Here is a 20,977-nt window from a genome sequence, read left to right as displayed (position 1 = left end):
ATATCCTTAACATTTTAATTACCGTGGCAGCTCCCATCAACCCCCCCTGTTGACGATGGAGAATGGAATCAATACGGATGACCAGTATGATCTAGCATTGTTCGTTTATTAAGGAACCTCTACAGCTTATATAGACTCGGAGAGCATCGTTGGCATAGCTTCGTTGGTTCCCCACGACTGACCCCGCATCGTACTGTTATAGATTATTGGTTACACTATTAATATCACGCGAGGTTGTTGATCAACGTGTGCGTCCTGTTCCTGCAAGATAACTCTCTGTGTTTATAGCTACCAGTACCTTGCTTTAGTTACATGCTGCACTGTTTTGCTAAACTGCTAGCTACTTCTGCACTTATGCTGAGCATGGCCTACCACCATGTCAAGCTCTAAGCTTATACTGCCAGATTGCTCACACTGCTTAATGCTACCATTGCCACACCCCCCAGCAAAGCTCACTTCATGGCTTGACCAGGGACTGGACTCAGCCTGAAACTTGCTTGATCTTAACTTACATCTTTGTTCTGAACTGCTGAGGAAAGTTGGCCTGTGAAGCAAAAAAAATATTATTTTTTTTTTGCTCCAGTTAGGAAATCACAAAATTGCAAAATCACTTCAGCTGGAAAAAAATCTCTAAGATCATCAAATCCAATGACATGGTTACTTCTATCAGACATTGCCTAATAAAGTGTCAGACTGACAAGATCATATCACCTCTAGAATAATAGTGCATCTGGGCTGGAAACTGATCTGGTCATCAGAGGACTGTGGTTTCTGGAGAGCTGGCAGAAGAATGGGCAGAAATCCCTGAATACTTTCAGGAAGAAGGGAAGAAGTATGATTGTTTTGAATATGGGATTTCATAGTCTCATTTTTAAAGACTGATAGTAGAGGCTTATTCTTATTTATATAGTTTTTAAATGCCCCTGGGCATTCCCTGTTAGCTTTCTAAAAGCAGACTGATAAGGCAGTGCTTTGCCTTTGTTGACAGGAGATAGCCCAGCACACACTGGGAAGGTCACAGTGACAGAGCTGAGTACCCAGACCCTCCTCACAACAGGCACATTGAAGCTGTGTCTCAAGACAAGGAGACAGCCTCAGGGAACACAAGCCTATGACACAACCTCCTGCCTTTTCTCTTGGATATAGAGAATTACTGAAATCAGCACACCAGACTTGGAAGGATCAATGTTGCACCCTGGTTAGGTCCTCGGAGACAAACTACAATGAAGTTCATGACTTGTGTAAAATGTAGGCCCTAGTCTTGAAAATTATCAGCTGCCACTACCATAAATGGGGGTAAATCAAATGATACCGTGAGTTACACATGTATACTTGTGTATATTTATGTGTTAACACAATGCATTGTCATTCTAAGAAAGAGGGCCACAAATAATTTTGATTAATTTCTTCCTGTGCTCTAAAAAGTTAGATACTTTTTGGTTACATACACAAGACTCTACCTAACTGTGGCAATTTTTTCCCCTGGTGATAATTATGATTTTTCTCAGACTGGTTTCCATGGAAAATACTGAGTGGCTAAATAAGTGCCCTGTCATACAGGTAATTTGCTAACATGGCCACATTTGCTGGCTCTCTATCACAAGAGATCCACAAAAGTAGGATCAGTAGGCCCACATCATATTTATGTCTTTCTAGTTATTTCATTGCATGCAGTGCTATTTAAAAGAGAATCTCTGCTGTGCCATCAGCTCAATGCTGCCAGCTTGGACATTTGCATAACTTCCAGAATTTTATTTCTAACCTTTATAGAAGTCTTCTCCAACAAGCAGCTTTCTCCCTGCCAAAAAGAGAGAAAGCTGCTATTTTTACCTTCCCCTTTTCCTCCCTGAGTTGAGATCTTTGTAACCCTGCTGTAACAGGGAACTGGGAATCACTCAGTAAAAGAGCTGTGAAAGAACATGCAGTACAAAATCTGTATTGGCTTTAAAGCCAAAACTCTGAGGAGCTTGATAAAGCCATTTCTTCTTTGGTTCATAATTTTTAAATTAAAGTAACATTCGGAAATTATTCCATTCCTGATACAATGGACACATGAGAAATTAAGCTTCCCATCACTTTTGGTAATACAAAGCAATGGCAGAACATCCCCTGCTTGCTGACAAACAGCTCTTGGTTCAGGTGACAGACACCATGACAGCATCAAACACTGTGTTGTCCCTTATTACAAACCCAGCAAAGCCTAATGAGACCAAATCCAAGGGCTGAGAAAACAGCACATAATTTCTGAAGGCAGTCTTTGTTAAGTGACTGCTTCCCACTGCCAATTTGGGATTCAGTGGGAGTTATATCATTCTTTGGTTTCTGTGCTCCAGAAAGAAGAAAATTTACTCTAATGTATCCTAAATCTAGCCATCACTGATGTTATCTCTGTGCCAACACTTGCAGTTTCAGGGCAGCTTCTCAGCAATCCCAGCTTGTGCTGGGTGTCATTTTCTCTGTCATTTTCAGCAAAACCAAAATATTTTTTCCATTGGCAAAGAAAAGCAGTTTCTGAAAAGCTCAAGTAAACTGTTTGTGGTGTGTTTTTTTTTAAAGCCCCCCCCCCAAACTTTTGTAGTCCAAACTCCATTTGTAGGTGAATTTGGGATTTCTTGAGAAGGAAAAACAAACAAACAAACAACTCATTAAATCCTCAAAACTTTAATGAGATAAAGCATTTCACATCTCAAAAAATCAAATGCAGATGACTACAAGATGGAAAGCTTCTGCTCATATATTGCAGGGATAAGGAGTGAAGAAAGCAAAAAAGTATTCAGACCACTCTACCAGGTGGTTTCAACCACTCCTCTTCTGTAGGGTCCCTACTAGAGTGATGCAAAGAGAGTTTCCTCCTAGCCCCATGACTGAACAAGCTAGCTGAGCAGACTTAAGGAGGCAGACAAACCAGCTCCAGTGTGGAGAGCTGAGAATCATCAAGCTGCCCAGTGCCAGGGCACTGGCACAGCTCCAGGATGGCTCTGGCAGCTGTGTTGAGCTGGGTGCAGAATGGGGAAACCGTGGCTGTATTCACCTGGTCCAAGACACCTGCCTGGGCCAGCAGAACAGAGAACAGAGCACCAACCATGAGCACCAGCCCCGAGCACCAACCCCATGCAAGAAAAGTGTTGGGGTGCAGAAATCCATACTCAGAGAGTTTCAGCCACTTTTGTACTTCAGAGCAGGAGGAGGAGGAGATTAGCAGGAAAGAAACATTGACATTGCAGGATGCCAGCTCCTGACATCAGCTGCTCCAGCCCTCTTGCCCATCTCTGGTCAGCTGAGTGGGCTTTTTGCTGATATGGCAGATTAGAGGCTGAATGTGCAAAACTTTGAAAGAAATGGTAACCTTCATCAAGGAGGAAATGATGTGTAGATGAATGTGCCAAAATCTCCAGCCTTGGGCTGGAGTCCAGTTTCACCCTGTAGATCAGAAGAATAGTGAAGGGGTGATTGGGAACAGTCAGCATGGCTTTGCCAAGGGCAAATCCTGCCTGACAAACCTGGTGGCCTTCTATGAACAGGTGACAACATTAATAAATGAGGGGTGAGCAACTGATGTTGTTTACCTGGACCTGAGCAAAGCCTTCGACACTGTCCCGCACCACATCCTGGTCTCCAAACTGGTGACACATGGGTTTGATGGCTGGACCACTAGATGGATAAAGAACTGGCTTGATGGCTGCACCCAAAGAGTGGCTGTCAATGGGTCCATGTCCCAGTGGAGGCCAGTGACAAGCAGAGTCCCTCAGGGATCAGTCCTGGGACCAGGCTTGTTCAACATCTTTGTCGGTGACATGGACAGTGGCACTGAGTGCACCCTCAGCAAGTTTGCTGATGACACCAAGCTGTGTGGTGCAGCAGACACGCTGGAGGGAAGGGATGCCATCCAGAGGGACCTTGACAGGCTGGAGAGGTGGGCACAAGCCAACCTCATGAGGTTCAACAAGACCAAGTGCAGGATCCTGCATCTGGGTTGAGGCAATCCCAGGCACAAATACAGGCTGGGCAGTGACTGGCTGGAAAGCAGCCCTGAGGAGAGAGACCTGGGGGTGCTGGTGGACAAAAAGCTCAATATAAGCTCTCAGTGTGCACTTGCAGCCCGGAAAGCCAATCAGATCCTGGGCTGCATCAAGAGAAGTGTGGCCAGCAGGTCAAGGGAGGTGATTCTACCCCTCTACTCAGCTCTGGTGAGACCCCACCTGGAGTGCTGCATCCAGTTCTGGAGCCCCTATTACAAGAGGGATATGGACATGCTGGAACGTGCCCAGAGAAGGGCCACAAGGATGAGCAGAGGGCTGGAGCACCTCTCCTGTGAGGACAGATTGAAGGAGTTGGGGCTGTTCAGGCTGGAGAAGAGAAGGCTCTGAGGTGACCTAATTGTGGCCTTCCAGTATCTGAAGGGGGCTTACAAGAAGGCTGGGGAGGGACTTCTCAGGATATCAGGTAGTGATAGGACTAGGGGGAATGGAATGAAGCTGGAGGTGGGGAGATTCAGGCTGGAGGTGAGGAGGAAGTTCTTCACCATGAGAGTGGTGAAGCCCTCGAATGGGTTGTCCAAGGAGGTGGTTGGGGCACCGTCCCTGGAGTTGTTTAAGACCAGGCTGGATGAGGCTCTGGCCAGCCTGATCTAGTGTGGGGTGTCCCTGCCCATGGCAGGGAGGTTGGAACTAGATGATCCTTGTGGTCCCTTCCTGCTAATATGATACTGATACTATGATCATTGTAGCAAACACTTTCATACCACCTTCAGCTCCTAGTCACGATTTCTGTCCACCCTCTCCAAATCCAACTTCTTCTAGCCCTCCTTCCCCACTGAGAAAAGGCAAAGCCCATCTCTTTCCTACTCTGAGACACCCTGGGACCTGGTGGGGACCAACAAGTGGGAAGAAAGGGTGAGATCAGGGACCTCTTGTACTCTTGCTCTGCCAGCAATGGGGCTGCTAATCATAGCATGTCTGCCAGGAGTTCACAACCACTGCTCTAGCACAAATACTGATAAAAATAGCTGATGGACAAGCACACCTTTGTTGAGAACTGCCCGAAGCATGGGGATAGAGCAGTGCTCTATACAGCAGCAGCCCTAGCTCTTGCTCAGTGTGAAGCCACCATGGGCCAGCAGCCACCAACAAGTACCATTTGTTCCTCCACATGTCCTCTCCAGCAGTTACCACCACTGGAATTACAAAGATAAAGGAGGCTAAGTTCAGTAGGGAGCAGGTATAGAATCAGAAGTGCCAGACAGACTGTGCAGGTATTTGGGAGTCTAAAGATGGCAATGGGTGCCTATGGGATTACAAAAGGTTGTCCAGTTGCATTTCTGTCCCCCATCACTTGTGCCAAGTTATTGTATATATAGGATGTTCAACAATACAAGCTGTGGAGGAAGAACATCATCCCTCCACAGGGACACCCCTGGCGGAGCAGCCAGCCCCAGCCCAACCCCTGGAGGCTGCTAGACCACAGGGGAGGGCTAGGAGCCCAGCATGTCTTCTGTGGCATCAGTTCCCATGACCCAACAGCCCTATGGAACAATTACACCAATTTGTTTCAGTCCCACATCCCAGGGGAGGGGGGCAGGTTTTGAGCACTGCAGGCAGCTGTGGGAACCTGTGGTTTTCCAGATCCTTGTATTTATGTAGGAATGGCAAAATGTGTTTTCTGCACAGAACAGATGAGTGCAGTGGGTGAGAGAACCACCTGGTTTGGCTATGCTGGCCACACTTGTAAGGAAGCAGCTTGTCAAACAGGGAGAAAGTGTAGATGGCATGGCCTGGAGGCAAAGCAGAAATTCCTAGCAGCACCTTTCAAGGCAAGCTCAGAAGATGCACAGCTCTGTCTGATCACCAGAGCCAAGCTTTATATGACAAATAGTTTGTATGACTTCAAAACAAGGATTACCAATTAATCCTCCACTGCTTAGAAACCCAGATAGAAACTGCAGTGGTGTCAGTAAGTTAGACCAGGTCCAGACTTAGAACTACTTGAGGATTTTCTCAATTTGTCTGTGCTGGATGGTGTTGAACAACCCATTTTCATCTTTCAAATAACACCTTTTTTCTCCCCCCCCCCGCCCCGTATGTGCTTCTGCCCAGACACCCTGTGTTTCTCATGCATTGCAACCATTACCTCTTGCAGATTTCCACCTCACAGGTATTTTTAAATGCTTACTTTGTTTTATGCCTGTTAGGGTACTGATAGAAAAGGCACCTATGAATCGTCCCATGCCAAGGACATTCTTGGAAATAGCTATAATCTGATCTGCAATGCTCTATTTGCATGGCTTTGATTTTAATGCACACCTTCACAACTTGAATTCTACCATCTTGTTTCATTGAGGGTTGAAATTATATTTTCAAATCTTACAGCTAAAGTATAAGTTCCTCACAGTGCTGAGAAGCAGTTATTCTATAACTGCTGCTAGGGACTTTGCTGTGGTTTCATCACTGTTTTAGGGAGACAGGCTTGATTTTCTGACCTGCCAGCCCTTAAAGCCACCCAGCAACTTTGACACGTGCTTCTGCAGAGGGAGTTATGAGGGAAGTTCCACCACTCTGCGGTGGCTTTACAAACATCAAAAAGTATCACACACACACTCCTTGTAGAAGGCATGCAGGAACAGGCGTAACCTAAACTACTTTTGATACTTTCAACTTCAATTAATAACAACTCCCTAGGCTGGAGCAGAAGCAATAGCTGAGGTGGGAATGGCCAGATTGGCATGCTCAGGGAGATTTTTGTCTTGATTTACAGCTGCTCAGAAAAAACTTGTAAATCTGTTCCCACAGCTAAAAGTTGCTGCTCTGATTTGTTAGACTAGCCCCCAGCTAACCCATTTCATGGGAACTGACAGCTAGTACATCTGACTGATGTCTTTAAAAGGCTCTGAGCAGTGAGTGACCCTAGGTTACTGCAGACAGGCAACTTGTTTCTATAAATTCTCCCCTAGGAAGGAGATCAGAATATACTCAACCCACTCTCTTTTCTTCTTCATGTATTTACTCTGTATCTAAGCTTAACTGGTTTATAGTAGGAGCATCTAGCAGATCTACAGCAATTGTTATTTGTAAGTTCTCCCAGCTCCAGTGCAGGAAAGGCGAACTTCTTGATTCACTGCACTGCTTCTGTCTGAGACATGTCTGTCCCTTGAAAAGGGAGAAGGCATGGTCAGACTCATGGGCAATTTCTCAAAAAAGGGTGAAAGGATCTCTTCTTTCTTCTACAAGGAAGTATGTTTTTCCTTTTTTCCAGACAATGAACCAAGAGAGAGAATAGTTCTGCAAAGAACCAATTCATTTTTTTGTCTTCCTGCCACTTGGGAGAAGAAAAACGGGAGGAAAGGAACCAGATTTAAAAGACAGGACAATTTCTTTGTTCCTTCAAAGCGCAGGCTCCCATAAAAACTGCTTTGCTTCTCCAAGATAACAACATCTACATCTTCATAATCCCCAGGATGTAAATATTAGTTGGAAGCAAGGCTGCATCTTCCCACATTTCAGTAGTTCACTGAATCCTGACCCCCAAGAACAGGAGTATTGTTTCCCACATCGTAAGCCAAGAAAAGTGTTTTTACGGGGAAATGCACGCTACTGCATGTAACACCCAATGAACATTTCCCCAAAGCTACACAACACCCAGAGCCTGTGTTCTCCTCACAAGAGAGGTATCTAATATTAAAAGACCAAAGAAAATATTTTATAAATTGCATAGACAAGAGGCAGATACTTCCACTCCTATCTGAAGGAACACTGCAACAGAGAACCCCATCACTGAAGGAGTTACCAAAGAAAACCCACAACAATCAATCAAGAGCTCAATTACTTGTCTGGCTAGGAGCTGGCTTATGAAATAAGAAATGTAAACCACAAGCCATGCAGAACCACATCTGAAGATACACTGCCCTTCTCTCCTAAAGAGCACCCCAGAGCACACGATCTTCAGGCACACCACAATACTGTGCTGCTGCATTAAGGTCCCCTGTAGCATCTCCCATTTTACAGGCAATTAAAGGCAGGTTCTATATACGGCACATGGTTATGCCCCCCCTCCAATTAGATCTGCCTGATGAAATCTAGGGACCATTATTTGGAAACTAGTAAGAGAAGGAAATTAGTAAGAAAAATTTATGAAGACTATAGTCCCTGAACTGACAAATACTCCAGCTGTATCAGAGAAACTGATTGACAAAGTGTATCTCATGATACTTTTGGCTAAAGAACTGCTCACACACTGTGCACTGGAAGCAAACAGAAGTGTGTGCCAACTCACCTGACCTGTGTGTATTGCACAAACTGGAAGCTGGAACTGGAAACTCCACTTACCTGTGCTTAACCTCAGCTCCACTGAAAATACCACTGCATCACATTAATAGCACTACAAATTATTTACTATTCCCCAGAATCCTTCATGAGGCCCAGGAGTGGTTACTCCATCAACTGCCCACCAGCACCAGAACAAGAGGACACAGTCTCAAAATGCACCAGGGGAAGCTTAGGCTTGAGGTGAAGAAAAAGTTCTTCACAGAGAAGAGTTGTTAGCCATTGGAATGGGCTGCCCAGGGAGGTGGTGGAGTCACTGTCCCTGGAGGTGTTCAAAAAAGGACTGGATGTGGCACTTGAAGCCATGGTTTAGCAGTCATGAGGTCTTGGGCGACAGGTTGGACTTGATGATCTTTGAGGTCTTTTCCAACCTTATTGATTCTATGATTCTAAGTGACATTTCCCTTATTTTACAATTGAAGCTAAAAATACCCTCCTGCATTTTATGACTTCCTGAACTTCATCAGAAATGTGTTTTATGCAGCAGCACAAGCACTGGGAATAAACCAGGGTTACAAATAGATGTTACAACCACCAGAGGATCAAAGTAAATTGGATATTGAAAGAACCTCTCTCCCTCTTCAGGAGGGGACTAGGCTTTGAACAGATTACAAAATATTCAAATTGGAAAGCAACACATCCTCTTTACAAACATACTTCCAAGGAAGAAGAAGAAAGAAAAAAGAAAAAAAAAAATAACCCCACAACCACACAAAACCCCCCACTATTCATAGCTTTTTTTATTGTATTTTTTGCTTATGTTTATTGAATGAAGTGAAACAAAACATAGACAAACATGAAAAATAAGATCTGTGTTCCACATATCTCATCCGTAAGGCAGTCTTTCAGAATGAACGAGGAGCTTCTCCGAGTGCAAAGGCCAACAGAGACCACACCACCACAATACCAGACACTCTAAAGGATAAGAATAATAAAATGCTGTTAGATTACTTTATTTGGAGCTTAATTTTATTTTTAGTAAGCACTAAGATTCTTTTCCAAACTGGGTCAAGCAAGAAACTCACTCTTCATGAGCATCGCTGTCACTGCCTGTTGCACCTTAAATCTTGAGTTTGCTCCTACTACCAAGCTTTCAAGGCTGCTGTATTAAAAACACATCCATCCCGCACTTTGGAGACTGCCTCGCTCTGCTCAATCTTATTAGACCTAGCACTACAGATCATTGAGATAAAGCCCTGTTAGGACAGCACATACATAGTCTTGTACTATCCATAGGGTAACAGTCCCCAGTTAAATGAGGATCAAGACTAAAGTCCAGTTGGGCTGAAAGCTCAGCAGTCGGCAAATGAACCTGCTTCTAAAGTCCTTGTTCTCCTGAAGGGAGAAAGAAGGAAGGAAGCACATTGCAAAAGAGAGGCCGCCTGCTTCTGTGGCAGGGCAGGGTGCTCTGCAAGGAGCGGTATTTCCCCCTCCCTGCGCATGCCATTTCACTAGCTCACCGCAGAAGGCAGTTCACTTGCGGAGAGTGCCTCCAGTGGCGGTAGACGGAAATCCGCAGATGAGGGTGATGCTTAAAGTCTCGCAGAACAAACCTGACGCTGTAACAAAAGCGGAGGTCGTGAGCCGTGACTTCCGGGCTGCTTATAGCATCCCACAACTAAGGACAGAAATCTCTTTAACAGTGGTCACAGCAGAGGGAAAGTGGGATGATGACCTAGATCAGAGAGGATCAAGGAACAAAATATTAAGACTTTCCAGTCACTTACTGCTTGAATTTATTGGAGAGCAGAATGAACTGGTTCTTTGAAAGTCGTCTGACATCAAAGCGACAAAACGCTTTAAACTCTTGGTAAATCTGCCTTTCATTCACCTCTGGCCAGCCTTGGACATGGACAACCAAGAGAGGGGGATGCCGGCAGGGAGTGTCCTCTCCTGAAAAATTCTGGAAAATGTGCAATATTGAGACATACCTGAGTTCAGAAATGCTAAAGAAGCACTACTAATAGAACCAGAAAATATACAGACTGTGACAAAAGTAAGACAAGTTATGCACCACAGGTGTTGGTGTCTAATTATTTTTCTTTTGTCCCAAGATTTTTCTAAAGCTAAGTCATAAAAGCAAACTACCAAATTTACCATGGGAAACCATCAGAGAAACCACACAAGAAACAGCAAGCTCTATTACAGTGCACAGAGAATTAGGGGAATGTGATCTGACAGGGTAACAATATTAAAACATTCCACAAGCAGAAATTCAACTCATTTCAAAATGGCAAAGGTCAACTGTGTAATGACAGCAACTTCTGCAACGGTAAGTCCAGGCACTGGTGGATTTTTCTCCTCTGACGAAGCCATCAGCTAGGCTACAAACCCACACATCCCATAAAGTGGTCTCAGACTTGCAATTCATACGCACAATGCTTGAAACACCACCTCGGATGAAATTCACTTTGTTCAGATACTTGGCTAACACGGTGAGATACTGAGAGAAAGAAGGCACAGCCTCCACTGCCTCACTACATCTGCAAACAAAATGCAACAAAGACTTGTTTGTCCAGCACTGTACAGTGTGTTTTGAGCACAGATCTCCTGAAGTAACTCTTGAATTAGGGACAAAAAAGGCATTTCAGGTCTTGGTATCTTGTATATAAAGAGCTGCAAGCAAAGGGAAGAGCTTTGAGCAGCTGCCTTTTCTGATCTTAACTGAAAGCACTGAATCACAGATTTCAAAAATGGAAACTCATGGAAAATTATTTGACCCTTACCCAAGTGAACTGATCTTGAGAGAGCTTGTTCAAGAATCAAGGAGTCACAATGTTATTTCCCAACCTCTGAGCCATTGCATGGCCCCTGATTTCTTTTTCTTTTTTTAAATGTCAGCTTTGACATAAAGCTACTACTTTCAGATTTCTAAAATAAAACTCTAATAAGAACAGTGACGTTCCCAGTAACACTTGCCCTTATCCAAAAGGAAGGCCAGCCCACAAAACAAAGTCAGCCAGAGCAAGCTGACAACCCTTTTCCATAGGGTCCCATCCTCTTAAAGCAGTTTTCAGTAAACATTTAAACATAACTCACTCTGTGTGTCTGCACAGCAGCAAATGAGCCGACTTCAGAAGAACTAGGAGGAATGTTGAGGCAGCATTAGAACAAAGCTAAAGAAATGTAACTAAACAAATGGAAAGCAAAAACTCACTGAAGTGCAGCTATGTTACCAAGAGCAACAGACTGTGTATAAACAAATATTTCTTAGCACAACATGGAGCTACAGAGTGGGAAAGAATTGCCAAATCCCAGCCCAAATTCTAAAGCATTTAAGCAGCATTTTACCTGAGCCACAGAGAAATGCATCGTAGCCTGCCTCATGAGGAAATTTCTTCTCAGCTGCAAGTGTCCCAACAAAATAAAAAATAAAATAATAATTTTTAAAAACAAGTAAACATCCTTAGCATGCTGTGGAAACTGCTCCACTGTGGAGTTGTAGCATTCATAAGATCCACTGTTGTGTTTTGGGAGTTTTTTCCCCCCCCACCCTCAGCTCTATTTATTTCCTCACCCTGAAACCTTTACACCTCATACAAGGTCTTGCCATACATTTTAAAATGATACCAACACAAAGGCAGCAGTTCCATGAATGGCTGAAAACCTTATGCACATTAAAAATATATATGTAAATTAATTTTCATGACGATTGCAACCAAATTGTGTTCCATATATTATAAATAGAATAGGAACTATTTTGAAACACAGGGAGCCCTGCAATGCAGGACACCATGCTGCCAGGAGAAGCTAGGAAACATCTGCCCTACAGCCAGTATCAAACCATGTACTGAACACACCCTCCTCTACATGAGCCACCAAGCTCCTGCTACTTTCTGGAACCCACTGTTTCCCACCTCCCCTTGCCCCTTTTAAGAGCTATTGAATCTTCATAGCCCCAAGGCAGGCTCAGTTCAGCCCAACTGAAGTGCACACAACATTGGTACTAGCACCATGATGCAAACCTGCTGGGCACTATCCTTGTCAGCTACCAGGAACACACAAAACACATCACCTCTTGGGAGCCCAGGCTTTGGGTCTGGACAAAAACAAGTATCAGCAGCAGCTTCGTGCAAATTCAGCAGACTCACTGGCACTTACTTATGCTTTGCACATGAACATCCAGAGAGTAAAACAGAACTATTTTAAGGTACCAGGTTGTATAGATTTACTTAAGAACATACCGTATCTGGAGCAATCACTTGCAAGAGCTATCACTGGGCACGTTGGATCTTTGAGATTTAGGTTGCTGCTGAAGACAATTGGATGTGTTAAGTTTTTGTCTTTCCTCACTAGGTTAAAGACAAATTACTATTCTCCAGTGACCTGTGGCTTCATTTCAGAAAAACCCAGTAAAGACTTTAAAAGAGTTTTTGTAGTATTCTATGAAAAGGCTAAGACATTTAGCTAGAAAACATCTACCAGTTTTCTTCCTGAAAAATAACTCCTAAATACTTTCTCAGTCTCTAGCCCCAGTCAAACCTTCTAAGCAGTAAGTCTGCTCTAACTGCATACAAAAAATGTGAACAGAACTAAAAATCAATGGAAAGGATTTGACTAAATGGTTCCATTTGAATGAGGAACTCTGGAAGGCAGATTAATAAACAGATACTCCTGGAATGACTGAATAAAAGAAAACAAACAATCACAAAAATTGTGAAGAGACCAGTCTTAAACTGTGAAATCAACAACAAAACCACCCCACTCCAGAATCCCAGTACTGCTTTTATAAGCACTAATTTTACATCTCCTTCTTGGGAGTTGGGGGCGAGAGAAGAGTTGACATTTTCTTTCTTAGCAAAATGTACATGAACAATTTATCCACAAATGTGTAGGGGAAACAAAAAAAAACCACACACCACAGAACTGTTCTACTACATCACACCTAAGATCATGAGGAATGCTGTCTACTTATGTGCTCCATTTGAACAGTGTATTTAGTTACTGCATTGGGCTCAGTGCAGCTCTTTCTTGGGAGCTAGCATTTGAAATTAAGAGTGTATTTTCACTGAGAACTGAAAATCACTCATCTCATAATATGACATGGCACAATTGACATACAGCTCTAAAGTTATATGTTAGACTGTCTGCAAGCCAAACCCCTGATCACTGGAATAATGGTGGTACGAGATGAGAAGTGACTTAGAACAAATCATTTACTGCACGGTTACTTTAAGAGAAAGATGAGCACCTATTTTGCTCTTAAATTTAGAAAGAAACCAACTGAAAAACATCTGGGAGGAGGGAAAGTATGAACATGTAAAATGACTGACTTTGAAGTATCTTTCCCAAGAAAATAAAGGGATTGCTAAACACCTGAAACCCCACCACTTACCTGCACAGAATCGTATATGCCTCCAAAAGATCAGACGCTCGAGGAAACGGGCATTTCTGTAAAATGAGAACATGTTAGCAAACCAACCAAGACAAACCCTGTGGTAAGTGGGCTCATTTACTGGTACTGCTGACTCACTAGATGAGATCTAAAATCAGAATGTCTCAGAGCAACGCTGAGAGCTGGTCACAGTGCTGTAACCACAGGGCACTGAGGAAAGATGTCTTTTGGCTGAAAGACAAGTTTTAAATCCAAACAAAAAGACCTTTGCATCTCACCTTCCAGATAGATTTTGTTACAGTCTTGGTGTCTATGAGGACAGGAAACAGGTTGTGAATATTCCTTTTAAACTCTTCATAGCTTTCTAAAAGCAAAGCACATTTAGAGAAAGACATTATGGAACTGCAGAAAAGCCAATGTTATTTCAAACAAGTACAAAAGAGGTGAAGTCAGAGGAGCAATGCACAGGTCTAGCAGTTAGAGCTCAGAAGAGGCAACTTGCACTGCTGCTTGCTAAGCACTGTGGATGGCCAGGGCCATGGATGATCACTGTGATTACTGTCCCATCCCCATTGCAAAGACAGCAGCTGTGTACCTGGAAGGGGCTTGTAGAACTTGTCATGAAGATGCATAAGGTCCATAAGCATGTTGTGTCCCACCAGGGGCTACAGAAAGAGTACAAACATAACATAACAACCCATTGGAACATATTTTCGAGGATATCTCAGAGATAACCAATCTTTAGGCATGTGTAACAGCTATAATCCTTTCCTCTGGTAGACAGTATCTACACATGCTCACTCAAAGGTGCTTTCAGGAAATGTGGACTCTCTAAAGCAGGGTATTTTTTCCAGCAGCATTCTAGTTTGAGTGGACCTAAAGAGCGAGTTAGATTCTCAGTTAATACTAGTAAAATCTTGCAGCAATCAGATTTATAGGCTTACTCAGAAAGTGAAGAACAGCCTTTGCCTGCACATCACCCATAGTCTTCTGAAGTTGAAATTCATTCAATAACATGCATACAGAACTTAAGAAAGAATTTCCACACAATCAGGCCAATGGTTTAACACTCACTTTTTTCAACCATGATTACAACCTAAGAATTCATCTCAGTTTTACTGAAATAAAACAGGATAAGCACACTGAATGAGTCACTTAATATAAATTACTGCTTAATCTTTTATAATCTCTTTACATCCAGTATAGTAAAGCAAAAAAAGAGATGAAAAATGAGAGAAGGGATAAAGCATTTTACCTTCTTGGCTCTAACAAGTGTCTGGAAGAGGTTGGTGAAGCCGCGGGCAGACAGGAGAATACGCTCCTTCTGGCAGTAGTCGTAACGAGAGTTCTCCAGAAGCTGACGATGCTGTGGACTCACTTTTTTCACCATTACCTGAAAACAATCATAGAATCATTTAGGTTGGAAAAAAAAATCTTCAAGGTCATTGAGTCCAGCTATTTACTAAGTCCACCACTAAACCATGACTCAGGAACCACATCCACATGGCTCTTAAACACCTCCAGAGATGGTGACTCAATGACCGAGCTGGGCAGCCTGTTCAAATGACCTTTCAGCAAAAAACTTTTGCTCATGCCCAGCCTCTACCTCCCCTGGTGAAGCTTGAGGCCACACAAGAGCAGTCATTGGGTGTCTCAACCTCCCATGCTAATTATATGTACATTGCTTACTGTGGGTAATTCTGAAGATAAGTTTACATTCTAGGTTATTAAGAATGGGGAAATAATGCATTCCCTGGGACCTTGGATCTGTCTCACTTCTCTTCCATATGGAGATCAGTGATCCAGTAACATAAGAGATTTCCTTCTACAGTGTCATGTTAATGATTCTCTTGTTAAGAGAACGGTTCCTACCACAGCTGGGTTTTTTGGCGCACAACTGAACATAATTCAATTGAACTTAACACCAATATGGTAAATTTATGGCACTGAAAACTAGAAACAAAACAGCAGTCACACAAACTGAGTGCCCAGAGGCTATGCTTTGGGTGAGAAGGCTGGGGAGATCTGCCACTCATTTTGACTTCTGTCATGTACTTCGAAACAACTGACTGGTATCATACTCACACTATGTTTTGAGAAGTCCACAGCCATCATTCAGAAAATATTGCACCAAACATAAAATAGCAATTGCAAACAGTAAGCCATGTAACAGCAAGTAAAAGCCTTCACAGTAACTACCTGGCAAAAGTCACCAAAGGAAAAGTACCAAGAAAAAAAAGGCTAAAATCTGTACATTCTTGTGGAAGCACTGAGAGATCTAACAAAGTCTGGAGCTACAAAGAGGGTCCCTTTAGAAGTGCCTCATGGACAAGTACTTCCAGCTCAAGGTATTCTGGGGCTACAAGACATTAAGAAACTGAAGTTACTCAGTTTTCTGTATAACTTTTCTTGGTATCCCACAATGAATACTTTGTAGAACATTCCTTGTTATTGTCCTCTCCTCGTTCTGGACCTTACCATTAAAAGTACCAGCAACACTTCAGTGTCCCTGCAAGAACGCCAGTCCTATCTGTCTAGATAGAAGCCTTATTTTCAAAAGGTTCACATTTCCTTCTCACCTTTTTCCCTCCAAGAGGCTGTGTCCAAACATTTTGGAAAGCCCGTCTCAAAACCAGCTGAACGTCAAACATCTGATAGCCTGACACAAAAACAAACAAGCATAAACCCTCAAAAAACAAAACCAAACACACAAACAAAAAAAGTAGTAAAAACTTCAGAGGTTCAGACAAACCAATTTAAGAAAACGCTTTTTTCCAGACAGAAGAACTGACCAGATGCTTCTCCCCCAGTGTATAAAAAAATATTCCTGAATGTATGACCTTGGCATATTACCATAAAGGATGACAGCCAAATGGGCATTAGAGGGAGCAAAACAAAAAAGAAACATGGGACTGAGAACTTCTTTTGTGAGTACACAGAACAAAAAGTGAACTGAAGAGGCAGGAAGGCTACTGTTTTGAAAAAGACTGAATGTGGGTTTGGAAGGTTTCAGAGCAACACACCCAGAAGCCAAATGCCTATGAGAGGTACCAACACATTTTCCCCCCACAGCTGATAAGGAATGAACCCAGTCCTCTTCTGAGGAGACACTTTAATCAGTCCTATTGCTTACTTAGTGTCTTTGTCACAGGTGCTCACTGTTGCCAAACCCTAATAAAGTATCAGTATCATATCTACTACAGCTGACACAAAAGATACAGTACACTATCCACCCCCTGCATTTCACACAAAAAAGACAAATCCTTGAATACTTTCTGTTCTTCCTCCTTCTTAACCTCTTCTATTACTCCCTGAACTAGAGGATTAAGATTTTGTTTCTCTGAGCAATCTATGATTCTCTGTCCCTCTGCTCCTCCAGAACAGTGCAGGAATTCCTCAGCTCTGCCACAGCACTCCCAAGAGCTAATGCATGTGGTAAGTGGACTGTCTATCCTTACTGGCATATATATGTCTCTATGGCACTCTTTGTTGCTCCACATCAAAAGAAAAACTCGGAAAGGTGAGTGCCTCTCTCTTTGCCAAGGGGAAGAAAACAAAAACGAGATCACCCAAAATTTGTAACAAGTCAGAAGTTGTCCTGATTCAGAGTAAGTACAAATTTTCCAGCTATGGCTCTGAAACAGCACAAATGAAAGTTGACTACCACACTCCAAGCTCCTAGGCATCCACTTCCACTGCAGAAAAATCACCACTTCAGAGAGCAGAAAAACAATGTGCAGAGATGAATCCCAGAGAGGAACCTAGATATACACAGGGGCAAAAAGATGCAAAGTCCGGATGGGCATAGATGCTTTTCTTCTCAACAGAGCAGTTTAACAGAACAGGCAGCAAAGGACAGTAGCAGTCCTTGGGGTTCAGAAGTGATGAAACCACTCAAAGGCATCCTGTTTCATACCACTCAGATCCTGCAGAATCATAGTCTCCTCTTCCTCTGCAGCAGCTATCCAACAGGTCACTTTATCAATAGCCTTCTTCAGCACATCCCTGTCCAGGGAACTAAAGCAGAATCAGGTGGAAAAAGGCAATGTAAGAAAAAGTCTCATGCCTTGCTGTGGGAAAGCAAAAGCATCTTTTCCTAACAATCAGCCAACTCTCCACACTGTACCCTGTGATCTCAATCTTCCTTCAGACAGATCACAGCATGCTGGAACATGCTGTGGTGGTGAGACATTCAGACCAATAGGCATGAGTATTTCTACAGTGTGATCTGAAAGAAGGTGAGCTGTCACCAGAGTCAGTAGTGAGGAGCCACCTCTCTGAATGGTGCTCACCTGCTGTGTTTCCAGCTACTTGCTGAGAGATGCTGGCTAAGAATCTTCTCCTGTACATCATTCATGTATGGGATTCCATCTTTGAGGAACTGAGGGGGGATCAAAAACAGCCAGGCTGGTTACCCTCCACTGGACTTTCTTGCAGAAAACTAGAGAACAGCACATTGGCCAGGTTCAAAACCAGCATGTACTTGGAAGCTGCTGGTGTTCCTCATTCTCAGAATATCCTCTTCAAAAATGCAAACTGTAGGTAATGCAAGATGCATTCTTACATAAAGGAAGAAGTGTTTATGCATAGAGGAAAGAAGAGAATTTTTGTCAACTGTAATCAATTTTTATTACTCTGCTTTTATCTTGCCTGTAATGAGATACTTCAAGTGTCAAGCTTTCGTGATGCTTCCTATACAAAACTGCTAAACAGTGCTCTTGTATGACTACGTGGTCTGAATTTTATGGGAAATATAGTAATATGGAAGATGCAGGTAAACTGAGGCTTCCCCACCTTCATAGCTAGTGAAGACTCCCACTGAGATCCATTTAATAACTCCTCAGCTCACCAGAGATAGGTCTTCCTTTTCTGAGGTGGGGAAAATCTCTCTTTGGCTACCACAGGTGTGGTTACTGACTATATGGCAGTTCAAAAAAACCAGGACTAACTCTCCCTGTTGATAATGAACCACATGATACATTCACACTGGAGCAAGATGCTAATTTTCCCAGAAATGTAGGAACAGTCATCTTAATTTCTCCTGTAATTGCAGAGACTTCCTTTGTTCTGTGTTTCTGTCAGAGAGATTCCATACCTTATTATAGTCAAAGCCATAATGAGACAGGAACTGAATGCTAGATGCAGAGATGGTAAATTCGACATCTGTAGTTCCCATGGTCGATGGAAAGAGAAAAAAGTTGTACGAATGCACCACATACCTACAAAAAGACAAAAATCTTTCTAGCACATAATTGCAAGAAATAACTCCCCCCAAGAGAATTCTGGGTAAATCTCAACTGCACTGTCATCATTATAACTGAAAACTACCTTTTTACTTACTTGTTTGAATTTTCATTTGAGAATATTGCCAGCCCTGCAATACAGAGAAACTTCTGTTGAAATGGCAATACTTAGATGGATGCCTATAGATACTGTGACAGCTAAAGAACGGATGTCAGGATCCCCTTACGGAGGACGTTTTCCATTCACTAATGCTACATACAGGGTGAATCTTAACAGCAACTACAAGGCCACTCCTCAGCTCCCCAAGTTGTCCCCCAAGGGACAAGTTTTTACTGGTAAGTGGGAAAAGGAGTCAAGTCTGTTTAAACAGCAAATGGATTGAACAATGGGTGAGGTGAGCTGGTGATGAAAATCTGCAATCATGTGTAATGCAGGTCCTACTATGCTACAAAAGCATTTGGAAGGAGATGGGCACCACAGAAAAGTAACTATTTTACTATCTAGGTTCTTTTTTTATTATTATTAATCCTTTAGAAGTACATTAAGATTTTATGTGGCCTAAAGCTTCAAACAGTATTTTAAGCAGTTTTGGAACTGGTTTCTTGACTTCTAACTAGTTCTTAACTGTCAACAGCACTCCACCACAGGACTTCCCTTGCTTTTTTTTTTTTTTCTTTAGGAGTTTCAGAAATACTAGCCTTGATTTTCCTAATGGTTTCCTTACTTATACACTGTATAAAATTATAGTCTTCAATATGAGCTGCTGTCAATTACTACTTGTTTGCCTACTCTAAAGCCCTGTATCTGCAATCTTAAAACACAAACTTCAGACCAGTAAAAAGTACATGGCCCACCTGACTTTAAGCGTTTTAAAATATTAAAAAGCTAATAGCATTACACTTCAGAGGGTTTAAAAAAAAAAATCCTACCCTCCCACAGCAAAGAATTGGGTCTGTAAGGCGCAAATCAAGCCTAGAGCTACCAGCAGGGCAAGGGCCGGCTACTACTGGGACCTCGGGAAACTCGTTTCGGTGTCCAGAACAGCACTTACCAAGTTGAGGAACAGTGAAGTGCTGAACGCTCCGCCTAGCCTTCAGATACCGTTCCGCAGGGGAGTCAAACAGGCTATGAACAAAACCAGAACTAGGGGAAGCAGAAACAACACATGGGTAGTTCTTACAGAGCTAAAGCTGCAAGTGTCCCTTACATTCAAAGTCCTTTACCTGGGGTCGTTATTCTGTGGGAAAGTTGAATGCAAACCAGTAAACTCCATATCAAGGGCTGTCGAGGCGAAAAGAACACAAAAAACACTTGTGTAAAGCGTGCATTCCACCAGCATCAGGACAAGGATGTCTGAAACAGGTCCCTCTTCACCAAAACCCACCAGGAGCAAGCTCGAGAAAAGGCAACCGAATGCCGCGGAAGTGGCGCCTCCCTCACCCCTGCTGCGGGGATAGGAAATCAAAACATTCCCCCGAGCGGGGACTCCCTCACTTCTGGGGTGTGACCCTGCCTGTAGCTAACAGCCTGTACACCCCACCGAGCCACGGCCAGCACCGCTGCGAGGGCGCGCTTGCCAAAACGCCGCCGGTTTTAAACGGCAGCGTCTCGGTGCTCACCCACTAAAATGCATCTCAGTGCCGCCGTCACTATGACCTCGGCCCTCGACGGGCAAAGGCCTGACTCTCCCCCTCAGCAGGAGGCCCGGGACCGTGGCCGGGAGGGCCGCAGGGATCGAAGCACCGCTAACCAGAGCGGGCCCCCCCTCTCACCCAGGAAGGCAGCGCGGCGGATGCGACTCTGGAGACGCGACAAGCGCCGCTCGAAACACGCCGCCCCCACTTCCATTGCCCTCGACCGTGCGCGCCTGCGCCGCTCTGTGGGGGCGGCTTTAAGATGTAAGCAGCAAAGCCCGCCGACACCTGAGGGTGGCGGTGCCGCGAAAATAAAAGATAGAAAGGTTTAGACTCCAAATATAAAGGGCTGAAAAATCTGTCACACGCAGCGCAGGTGACTGAATAGCCTCAGCGAATTCAGTTCTGCTGATCGATCGGGCAGGCAAGGTGACGGTACTGCGCAGACG

The 20,977-nt window shown here is 43.5% G+C and overlaps 1 protein-coding gene across 1 annotated transcript; it reads right to left on the bottom strand.

Annotated features, from left to right (window-relative positions):
* Positions 1-9,129: 9,129 nt before the first annotated feature.
* PNLDC1 (PARN like ribonuclease domain containing exonuclease 1) lies at positions 9,130-20,753 on the bottom strand. The gene is made up of 19 exons (XM_054162755.1): positions 20,667-20,753; positions 20,118-20,175; positions 19,946-20,019; positions 18,991-19,024; positions 18,746-18,869; positions 17,943-18,031; positions 17,567-17,667; positions 16,230-16,309; positions 14,906-15,043; positions 14,246-14,315; positions 13,929-14,014; positions 13,651-13,706; positions 12,500-12,567; positions 11,607-11,660; positions 11,355-11,397; positions 10,693-10,798; positions 10,043-10,218; positions 9,776-9,874; positions 9,130-9,230 (listed from the first exon to the last, which is right to left on the bottom strand). The coding sequence occupies exons 1-19, from the start codon at positions 20,740-20,742 to the stop codon at positions 9,161-9,163; spliced, it is 1,602 nt and encodes a 533-aa protein (XP_054018730.1). The 5' UTR covers positions 20,743-20,753; the 3' UTR covers positions 9,130-9,160.
* Positions 20,754-20,977: the final 224 nt, after the last annotated feature.

Source organism: Dryobates pubescens, chromosome 6 (assembly GCF_014839835.1).
Source record: "Dryobates pubescens isolate bDryPub1 chromosome 6, bDryPub1.pri, whole genome shotgun sequence".
Lineage (NCBI taxonomy): Eukaryota > Metazoa > Chordata > Aves > Piciformes > Picidae > Dryobates > Dryobates pubescens.
The sequence above is the reverse complement of the archived record's forward strand: the minus strand, read 5'-3'. Positions and strand labels throughout refer to the sequence as shown.